The sequence below is a fragment of the Mizuhopecten yessoensis genome, unplaced genomic scaffold, assembly GCF_002113885.1.
Source record: "Mizuhopecten yessoensis strain PY_sf001 unplaced genomic scaffold, ASM211388v2 scaffold11101, whole genome shotgun sequence".
In the NCBI taxonomy this organism is placed as follows: domain Eukaryota; kingdom Metazoa; phylum Mollusca; class Bivalvia; order Pectinida; family Pectinidae; genus Mizuhopecten; species Mizuhopecten yessoensis.
The window spans coordinates 1,475,443-1,487,216 of NW_018408880.1; the positions used below are offsets into that span (position 1 = coordinate 1,475,443).

At 35.3% G+C, this 11,774-nt stretch overlaps 1 protein-coding gene across 1 annotated transcript; it reads right to left on the minus strand.

The window, feature by feature from the left end:
* Positions 1–6,705: 6,705 nt before the first annotated feature.
* Positions 6,706–11,534, minus strand: LOC110465745 (zinc metalloproteinase nas-13-like). The gene is made up of 5 exons (XM_021521778.1): positions 11,352–11,534; positions 10,528–10,660; positions 9,154–9,238; positions 8,572–8,775; positions 6,706–7,580 (listed from the first exon to the last, which is right to left on the minus strand). Exons 1-5 carry the CDS (start codon positions 11,524–11,526, stop codon positions 7,386–7,388), a joined length of 792 nt encoding a protein of 263 aa, XP_021377453.1. The 5' UTR covers positions 11,527–11,534; the 3' UTR covers positions 6,706–7,385.
* Between the last annotated feature and the right edge of the window lie 240 nt (positions 11,535–11,774).

Sequence of the window (11,774 nt, forward strand, 5' to 3'; positions counted from 1 at the left end):
ATCCATACAATTTCAATAAAAAAAGTCTTTTTTGTAACATGTTGTAGATATTTTATGATAAATAAAATATTTGTAGGGTTGATAAGCAATGCTTGTTTTCATTATTTTATTGTTGTAATAGTTTTGAACAATGCCACGTGAAAGTGATAAATTTGACAAAAAAAATTAATTTTTCGGTATCTTTTACCAAAAAATCACCAGTTTATCGGAATGCTTAGATTTTCATAAAATCATCACTACATAGTGACATAACAATTATGTGAAACTTTCACTGAATTCTGCTGGTTAACTGCGAAAGGGTAGAATCTCCTTAACTGTGAAGCTGTTCATGCTGGTTATTCGATTACCAAAAAGGCCAAATGGATGATTTTTAATATAAAATGTCCTTGCAAAGTTGTTTGAAGATTTTAACGCATTTGATCCCTTTGACCTTTAAGGCTGGCATTGTCATTCATTTGAATGAATATGATACCGGCAGTCTTTCATCTCAATATTCTACAGGCCAAGTATTACAACATTTGGCGTGTGGATTATTTATAAGTTATTCAATATTCCGTTTTAACCTTTTTGACACAAGTGACCTTGAATGTTGGTCAAGGTCTTTCATTTCAACAGATTTGATAGCTTTTAACCTGAGGATGTCACAAGCCAAATATCCTGACATTAGGGATTTTGGATATTTAGAGGAAATTGTTTAAATATTTTAAAACATTTGATACTTGCCACCTTAAAAAAATGTGTAAAGGGTTTTTATTTAGACAAACAACCCTTCATATAGAACACCCTGGTATGATACACGCCAAATAGCATGACCCTATTTCTCTTGGTAATTTAGGATAAGTTGTTTAAAAATCTAACATATTTGACATCTATGAGGTTAAAAGTGGCTTAATGTTATTCATTGGAATAAGTCTGATTTATTTATTAACTTTATTTATTTCACAACACACACAAGTTTTTTCTTACTTATAATAATCATTTTCGGTGGCCCAGGTGGAAACGCGCAGTGGGTCTTGATGTGGGAGAAAACAGGAGTACACGGAAAAACCTATGGTCGGGCAGGTGACTCCATACCTTTTCACGTCTGGTCGGGTAGAGGAACCCGTCTCGTCTTCCTTACATGCGAGCGTACGATTTGATAGCCCCTCATCCCATTGTCTAATATCAAAACCTATGTCTCCTGATCATGATTATCCAGAAGAACTTATTTGAATATTTTAACACTTCAATCCTTGTGACATTACAAGTGGGTCAAGGTCGTTCAATTGAACAAATGTGATAGCTCTTTTTTTCTATCACGTTAATGGTCAGATTGCATTGTCCTAGATATGGTGGTGAATCAGAAAATGTCGTTTAAGAAAAAAAAATGTCGGACGGGAGAAATACCGTTGTTGCACCATCACATAAGCTCACAGGCATTAGGTGAACTGCAGCTTGAAAAAACATTTTTAACATCAGGATTCAAAATATATGCCTTAAATATTAACCGCACGCATGTGAAATATATACATTTGTACATGTAAAATATATGCCTGAAAAAAGTATCCCTTAACTTTTAACCACTTACATTTAAAATTTATATACAATGTACATGTATAATACATGTAAAATATATGCCTGAAGATAATATCCCTTAAATTTTAACCATGCTGACACATTGACGACGCCATCTGTCCTTCAATTGTGAGGTCGTGATCACTAACCAAATGCAATTCAAGAAAACTTTTTTTGGGGGGGGGGGGGGGGGGGGGGGGTGTGTGTATATATTAGTGATGAAAAATAAGTTTTATTAATAAACACTGATTAATCTTTGAAATAAGAAGAAGGTAAAATCATATAAAAAAACAACAAAAACTGGGGAACGGATTGAGGTGGCTGGGGTGTGAGATAGGAGGAGGGGAGAGAGGTAATATTATTAATGGTTATAGGGTGGGGATCTCAACTGTTTCCATTATGTGATCCAGAAATTGAAATAGATAATATTGATTTTTAGTATTGTTTATTGTCATTAGTAGGTTATTTTACCACTATACAAATAAGAAGCTTTAAAAAAAGACGAAGTCATTCTTCATCGTTGATCTAAGGAATCTGTGTATGATTTGTCCCTGGCCTGTCAACTTATCTGTCACATCTGTACGGTTATTAGATGTTGGTTAATTTATGGGGCTACTGTCTATACCTAAATGACACGCGGATTGATGTTTGGAATATGTTTACGCCGATGGAGGTTATACATCATGTAACTCATCAAGGAAAGTACAAGGAAACTAAATAAAAGTGCAAGCGCAGTTGAATTTTTAATTTAAATGAATTTTATTGGATAAATACTGCACAAAAGGATTGGTCGTACGTTATCACAACTTATCAATGTCCTCTCCATAATACAAGCACGCATAGGCAAAACTTAACAATGGCCTAACAATAATTAGCACATGATGTATTTCACAAAGTATGAGAAAATCAGCAAAAATAGGACAGTAGAAAAAGTGTCGGAGATCAGAAAAAAATACCGATAGAAGAATTGAGTATCACAGTGTAGGAGTCAACATCTAGGTATAAATGATACTATATATTGACCTGTATTTAAGCAAACCGTTTACTATCAACAATAAATCTTTGAACATACTTACAAATAACTTTGTTTAATTTGACATCCAACGAAATATCACCAAACAACAGGCTTTCTAATGTTATATTGGTATACCATATTAAATGTTGAAACATTGTATTTCTTTGCACATTATACATTGAACAATACAAAATAAAATGTTAAGCGTCCTCCATAGTATGTCCACACCTACATGATGGACTGTCAATGAGATTGACACGGAATAAATCATAATTAAGATTACTAACGTTATTACGTATACGACAATGTAAAATGTTCACGTTCCTTTCTCCAAACTCTTTACAAACTTTTTCTCATAGGGGTACTTTATTTGGTTTGATAGAACTTTTAAACTGTTTTAATGTGGTACTATTTCATTTTTCCAGAGACAGGTTATTCCATAAATTACAGGTATTAGGTATAAGAGAAGACATAGTTAGACTAAGACGATAATGAGGAATTTGATATTCATCTCAATTTCTAAGATTATAAGCAGACAGGTCAGACACTTTCGGACGAAGAGGGACACAAGAGAGTTTGGTGAATTTCCTGACTGAACCTGATAAAGAAGACTGAGTTTACTTAACGACCTTCTTTTAAGGATTGCCATTTTAATTCTTGATATACTCGAAATTTACTTGTAAAAATTGGGCAAACCTGTAATAATTCTGGCAGTTTCATACTGGATGTTTTCAATAGCTTCTGTGTCTTTTTCGTTACAATTGTTCCAAACCTCACATACATCAAGACTAGTATACCTTCTCTAGATTCCTCTTTCTTAAAGTATATCTTAAATGTCTATGGGTTGATAAATACTTCTTAGTTTTATTTATAATGCTATCAATATGAATACTCCATTTAGCATCCCCACTAATATTAACTCCTAAATGCTTTTGAGAATTGACTATAGGAATCGACTTTCCGTCAAAATTAAATTTTGGTTCATTAGAGCAAGAAATGAGATTAATATGATTTAGTTTTCCTTGGATAAAAAGCCATAAACCATTCATGAGACCAAAGTTTTAGTTGTTCTAAATTAAAATTTATTACTTGCTCCAATTCGGCCAAATTCCCAGATGAATGTAATAATGCAGTATCATCAGCAATAGTCTAGCAACTGATAATAAAGTATCTGAAATATCATTAATATATATGAAAAATAAAAGTGGCCCTAAGACTGAACCCAGTAGGACTCCAGCTTTGAGAACTCATTCAGAAGATGTATAATTTTTCATAACAACTGATTGTTTTCTTTCAGAGTTAGTGTTCAAACCATTTCAACAAATTTCCCGTGATTCCGTATTTTTCAAGTTTTAAAATTTACAGGCGCAGTCATTTGAGATATCAAAGCTCGTTATAAACCAGACCAAAAGTAGATATTCTTTTGTTCATATTTATGGAAATTTTATGAATTGTTCATGAATTAATATCATCTTTGAATCATGTATGCTGGAGACAGAGAAAATCGAACCCGAGGGTAACATATTGTTGAAGTTGCCAATTGCTAAACTTCGTTATTATTATGTCAATTATTGAGATTTCTTAGCCTGTATCACACGGGAATAGTGTTTTCTGAATGAAAAGCATATTTTTGATATTTATTATGGTATATAATTATTATGCAAACCAGTTAATTTCTACTAAAACATATTCCATGATATGGTTGTAATTACGGGGGGTTTGTAGGGTTCCTTGCCGACGTGGAGATTCTCAGATATAACCAAGCCAGGATTTTAGGTTCAACATTGTATTCGTCTGTAAATCATTAAAATATACACATAAGACACATACATTTCGTATCGAATACGAAACGCACCTGACTTAAATAACGCAATACACAATACACACGTACATTGATTGTAACATTCCACACCACACGTTTTCCAAACGACCAGACTTTAATTGGACAATACATAATTGACGAGATAATTTACACAATGGCGTACGCAATAATATATAAATGTGGTTTACACTATAAAAGTACGTTCTCCATTTATGAATATATAAACTAGAATTCTAGTGAGAATAAATACATACGCTCTACTAAATGACAAAAATATTGACCACGCCCGTCGGCGAAAATATAAAGGTAAATTAGAAATAGTCAGAAAATAATAATTTCAAGAATAAATAATACTTTACTTCTAATTCTATACTAGTTCCGAATATGTAAAAAGTATTATTCTAGCCTATAAAATAAACAGAACATTGACCTACCTAGTATGTGGTACCTGGGATAGACTCCGTTCATGATGCTAATAATGTAGATTGAGATGATGTGATCGATGTGTTCAGTATGGAAGGTATCGATGAAATGGGCAGATAGAAAGTTCAGAGGTAGCGAAGAAAACTTTAGGGCGGGAAAAATGCACGCAATGCGACAGATGTCATAGGTCATTGGTCAAGTTGTCAAACTAGTTTACAAAAGACATACACAACATACACAATACGTCACATAGACCACACACGTATACACATCTAAAAACGAAAGTAGCGATGACGTGTACGGCGACTTCGGTAGTGAAAACGCGCACGGATAACGGAATGAAAGAACAAAATACGGATTAGAATATAAATAATGAAATCGTAAATTATATTGTTACTAAAGAACTCATATTCAGTATGTTCCCACTGAGTATGTACTTATTCAAATAATTATGAATATCAAAATAACAAGGGTACTACATGGTGTAGTGCTTCTTGGAAAATGTTTTTGAACGGAACTCTGTTGCATACCATCATACATTGTTAAAAAGATAAATTTCAGTCCTTATGTTTACGTTCAAAACAGAAAAGGAAGACAACATTTTAAAGTTCTATGCGGTCATATCCGGTTCAAAAACAAATTGTCAAGCTCTGGTTTTCTCTGGTTCCGTCTGCTTTTGTGGATTGGAAACCATTCTGGAATTTTCGTCATAATTTGAATATGACGTCACGTCATGATTGGTCCCTGATTATTCAAACAGTTAGCAGAAGGAACCGAATTGATTGCGATTAGAAAACATTCACATGTAATGGTTCTTGTTGTTATTAGTTATTAGGTTTAATTTACCACCACTACACCATGTAGCACCCTTGATACGCTCACTTACGCTCTCTGCACCTCTGGGATATGCCATCGCAAAATCAAAAGCTCAGTGTGCGCCACCTTGTGGATGAGACAAGATGACTAGTTTGATCCTGCAATGTATACCAAAAGAGTCTTGCTGTCTCGTAACGGTAAACTTGACGAGATTTGAAGTCGGGTGCCGCTCCTTTGTAATCTTCAAATAACAGGTATCAGTAATGCGATTGGTCAGGCTATTTTTCCTGAGACCAATCAAATAGCTAGCTGCGTGGCTTCAGTTTTGCTATGACGAATTCCATGGACGCATAGAGAGCGTAAGTGAGCGTTACCCATTGAGTATCGAGGATGTAGTGAACCCAGTGCGCCTCGACTTCATCAATGGCGCATGAAATGTAAATGTTATAACCTGTTTCTCAAACCTTATCTATGGCTGGCAATATATATCTTTTAACTAAGTATCAACTTAAGATTGCCAGAAAACAGCAGAGCAGAGTTTTAGAGTTCGTTATGTTGACTTTCAATATGATGTTTTGGTAATGAAGTCAGAATTTTAAATTTCCATTTCAACAATTTGAAGACGACGTGCTTTACGTTTGCAATAAAATACAAGCTTAGTTAAACTTCAGTTTTCCCGGGAAATTTTTCATACAGTCTGGCTTTGCACGTGACAGTCCGTAGTCTGTATTCAGCAAAAAAAAAAAAAAGCGAATCTCAATTAACTTTAATATACTTCTTGTACAATAAAAATATCTTACATTGAGATTGTCATGCCTGAAAGTTATATTGGTATTAATGTAAGGATTAAAATTCATTGTCAATTAAATCCAACTCGGTAACTTTCGGCACTTTCCGTAAACGAGTAAAGGGGAATATGTTTGTAAGAAACCGTTAAAATATGGATATTAATCCTGACGTTTACGTTAAAAATACCGAAGATATTCAGTTTTACATCTCTTAGTGCTAGGTTTGATCCGTAAAACTTTTTTAAAGGTGTTTGACAGAAAAATAACACACAAATGTAGATAAAAAACTCTTTTTATTGATCATGAACGGTATGTGAGTGATTCTTTAAAATCCAAGGTTCCTTTCTCGATATACAAATATCTTCTCTTCACCCGTAGGACGTGTCATAGGGAAATAAAAAACGAGGTTATCTACTAGTATCTGATTGATTTCAGGTATAAAAAATAGGTTTGTAAAACATGTCGTTCTTTGAATCTTACAGAGGAGCAACACCCGACTTCAATGCCAGTCAGTTTTACCGTTACTGTGCCGCAGGATTATTTTGATGAACATCAATGGATCAAACTTGTTTAGGCCTAAATGTATCGTCCGCAAGTTGGAGCGTACAGAACCTTCGATTTTGGCACGACGTATTCCAGGGGTATAGAGAAGATACGTACATCGAGAGTGGACAATTTATCTATTTAACAAAGATTATAAAAAAAGTTATTCCTACTTATATATCTATCACTCTTGTCGGCCAGATCGAAGCGGAGTGGGCCTTAGTGTGGGATGAAACCGATGAACCGAGAGAAATCCAAGTTGTCTGGCAGGTCACCAAATAACTTTCCACGTTCGATTGGGGAATCGAACACCGGCCGTCTTGGTGGAAGAGGAGTACGCCTTCCACTGCGCCGACCGACCACACTTGGATTCCGAAGATGACAGAAATGTGACATGAAATAAACATGTAATGTTCTACGGTGTTTAAGAAGGAAACCTATAAGGATAGTCTGCGCATGTCGGCTGCGTGGAAGGGGTTGCTGGGCAGTTGTACATCAGTCGTAGGGCCTGCACGTCGCCTTCGCTCATAGCCGTCGACTTCCCGATTTTGTTCAAATACTCCGAGAGGTTGCTTGCTGGAATTGGTTCAATTGTATAGGTACCATCTTTGCTGAATGCCTACAAAAAGACAAATGGCAAAGTTCTAAACGAATGATTGTCTTTTTCCTAAAATGTCCTCATATCATTAAGTCATGAAACTTTCAATTACAATTTAGTCTATAACCTTTGACCTTTTGTCCCTATCCCTATATCGTGTTAGTTGTTCACGTACGCGTGAATGCAGTGTTTTCAATGCGTCAGCGAAGTGAACACTTTAAAAAAATATGGTTTTTGAGCCTAACCTTGCGAGAACATTCTGACTTACTTATTAGACCGATTTGAATATGTCAATGATGTTAATAATACAAACAGATGAACAAGATAGACATTGTTTATTTTTGTTTCTTGTTTTCGTTTTGTTTGACTGGCTACAGAAAAAAAAACTGACAATAGATCAAGGTCAAAAGACAGTGGTTCATATAATTACAAATTATGAAAGAGCTACTCTGATATCAAAGCCGGCCAATTCTACTGTCATGCTGCCGCCCGATTTACTCTAACCAAACCATCACTCTGAGATGACAGGTATGTATGATTCTGTAACAGCTTACAGACTAGTTAAATCCTATTTATGTCTTATCATTTGAATTTAATTGATTTATATTCGAACAAATGGAATGAGGGAGAATATAAATCGTATTATCCGCAATGTTGTACCATGCTGTACGATGCGAAATCCTAAGGTGCAAAGAGGTTATGTGATATCGGGATTGTAACCATGGATTTAGAAGATATTAAGGCTTCTTGACACATCTTCATCAGCGTCCATTTTCGTGTCCTTATTTGTTACATAAAGATGCATAATAATGCAGCCTCAAAAAAAGTTGAGAAAATTTTGTTTTAAAAAATTAGCATTTTCTAGTATTTTTGGAAAAATAAATGATGCTATACTAAGGTAAGCATAGGAATCACAATATTGAGATTTCAATGGTTTATGTCCATTTTTTCGTGGTCTGTTGAGCCACCTCAAGGAAGGTTTGACAGTTATGTGATCATGAGAGCCGCTCACCCTGTTACTGTAGTGCATGATACTCATGTAGTCGTAAGGGATTCCTCTTGAGTTGATGGTTCGGCGGCTGAACTTCTGGAAATTGTTTTCCATGCCACTGCGTATGTTGTTTGAATTAATTTTCACAAAAGAGTCTCTGTCCGGTCTAGATTGTTCGTGAAACAGCCCTAACGCGTGTAGGAACTCGTGTGTGGCCACGCGAAACTGTAATAAAAAACTGAATGGTCAGTATACTGTCCAAACTTTAAAAAAAACCTGCACTCTATCTACAAATGTTTTATTTCCTATCACCCTTCAAATTTCGTTCAAATATAACATCTCATGAAAATATGATAGCCCAAACTAAATGAATAAAGTAAGAGTTAATGATGAATTATGAATGAGAGCCCCCCTGTGTTGACATCAGCCCCCCCNGCTTGGAAAAGGAAATTTTGTGAAAACAAGTGACAGTCATCAACTCATTCACCTTACAATTTTAAAATGGACTTGCTCATTCTTTGATTTAGTAAGTTGAGGGGTGAATGGGTTAGACTGCAGCATTATAGTTATTCGAAATTCGAAATATTTGAAATAAAATCTTACTGTTCTGCATTTTGAGCTAAGTGTAAGATCCTGTGAGTTCTTTCTTCCTCGGGATCTCGTCGTTACCCCAACATAGGAACTACAGCTGGAAAATAAACAGAGTACGAAGGTCACTTCAGTGAATTTAACTTGATGCCATAGAAACTGCCTTGTCTGACGTCATTCGGAACACAACATAATTGTCAATCTAAAACATGTTGTCGGAATACATCACAAATTTTCATTGAATTCGGATTACAGAATTATGCTTGAATAGACAGGATGTCAGAATTCTCAAGGGTTTGCATTAGACAGGTACGTCCCAACAATAATATTTACACTGGATGTAAGGGTTACCAATAGTTTCTTTCGAGCCCTTGATTTTCATGATTGGCGTCTACAAATACTTAATGGCAACCAATAAATCATCCTCGATATCCAGGGATTTCGATCACTTTCGCTCTCTACACCCCTGGAATATGTCATAGTAAAACAAAGGCTCAGTGTGTACCACCTTGTTGATAAGACAAGAAGACTAGTTCGATCCTTTGATGTTTATCAAAAAAATCTCGCGGTCGCGTTACGGAAAAAAATTGACAGGCTTTGAAGTCGAGTGTTTCTCCTTTGTAATCTTCATAGTACAGGCATCACCGTAGCGATTGGTCAGTTTTTTTTACCCGAGACCAATCAAACAGCTATATTCGTGCCTTCAATTTCTCTATGACATATTTCAGGGGTGCAGAGAGCGAAAGTGAGCGTAACCCCGGGATATTGAGGATGCCAATAAATTGGTGTTGAAGTTTGTACTTGTAGAATATGTATCCGATTTGGAATGATTTTAGCGTTTGAATAATTGATTAAGCAATGTTGGAAGGAATTGATAACATATTCTGTTGCAAATTGCTACCAAATACAAATCCTCTTTTATAAATTTACAAAGAAATTGAAAGGATATGTTTAGCTCAAAACTATCTCTCTTACCAAGATACGGTATTCATCTTTCAGTTTGTTGCAATGCATTTTCAACTCTTGAATTCCAACCTAGTTAACACATGCACGATCTGTAGTGCAAGGCTTCTTGTTCAACTTTTAGAATTACATATTTTGTTTTAAATTTCCTGTATTCAAATGCACTCAAAGGTTGAAAACCTGTAATTTTATAAAATGCATCATACTGTGTGGATTTCATTGAATACGTCTGTAGCAAATTGGAATTTTAACAAATATTTCGATTTTAATAAACATATTTTCACTTGTTGTTACTGGAAGTGACAGTCGTCAACTAATTCATCCCTATAGTTTTGAACTGGACTTGCTCATTCTTTGATTCAGTTAGTTCAACTGTGACTTAAGGGGTGAATGGGTTAGACTGACATCACCGTCAGCTATACCTACCCGGATCCATCGACGATCTGCACGTGCGGTATACCCCTGTTAGCGACTTCGTTGTCTATAATCCGGAAGCATATACAGGTTTGTTCCGAGATCCTCATCATGGCTCGCTGGATTCTCCTTCTGTGAGAGGCGCCTATAATGAAACATAACTATCAGTCTCTATCGTTGTTTGCTTAATGAGTTGTTCAGGCGGAATTTTCCAAATGGTGTGCTTTGTTTGATATGTTCTTAAACATTACTAAAACATTTACAGGTTTATAAACGTTTTTAACCCTTCAACAAAATTTACTAAGGTTCATAGAACGTTTTGCTTAAAATTGTTCAATGGATAATTTTATATGTATTATCATCAAACTTACAATGTATTGAACTACTTAAACGAGAAACAAATTTAGTTGGAGAGCATTTGGAAAATAATCCTAGTAAATCAAAACCATCCAACCTGAATTTGTTTTTGCAATTTGTGAGATACAAAATAATTGTTAAACAGATGTTCCCAATGCATACGTCATTTTTATTTCACTCGCTGTATCGTTCTATGGAAGGTTTCGCAATCCAGCTGTTTCGTCCTTCCATCAATCATTGGTGAATTTAGGAGACACAAATGGTTGAAATCTAAATTGGCCTAAACTACTATCAAAACAGGAGGGGGTCGAGGTGCATACAAAACAAAACCGATTAAACTGTATTTAAAACCAATACTTCTATTTTATGAATTTAAATATGACACAGCGTCAACACACATGGTCAAAATCGAAACCAAATTCAGTGCTAAGCATCAACGTCAACCAAGGAAATAACAAAATAAGACATTATAAACTTACTAAAACCCGAGCTAGCAATTCGTACGGGCATAACTGCGTTAGGCCAAAGTCGATTGGGGTCCCGTCTGATTGCTCTTTTTACACGTGACGATGGCCGACCTGATCGTGCGCCTGCACTGATCGCATTCATTAAGGTTTGCATAGATGTGATCCGGTCTGTAGTATTTGACATCATAGCTACGGCGTCCTCAAGCAAATCAAAAGTGCTGGAAAAATGTTTAAAAAAAATTTGCAATTTCCGACGTGCTGACATGTTGTTCTTCAATAATGTTTAATTTTTATGAAGACGTTACAATCTTCTCAATTTGTATCATGTTGTTCTATTTGTCAGTAACCAGTATTAACTTCAGTCTTGCTTCCTTTTTCTGCAACAATGATGCATATAATATCTATCATAAATAATTTATCAATACTTGTAGATTG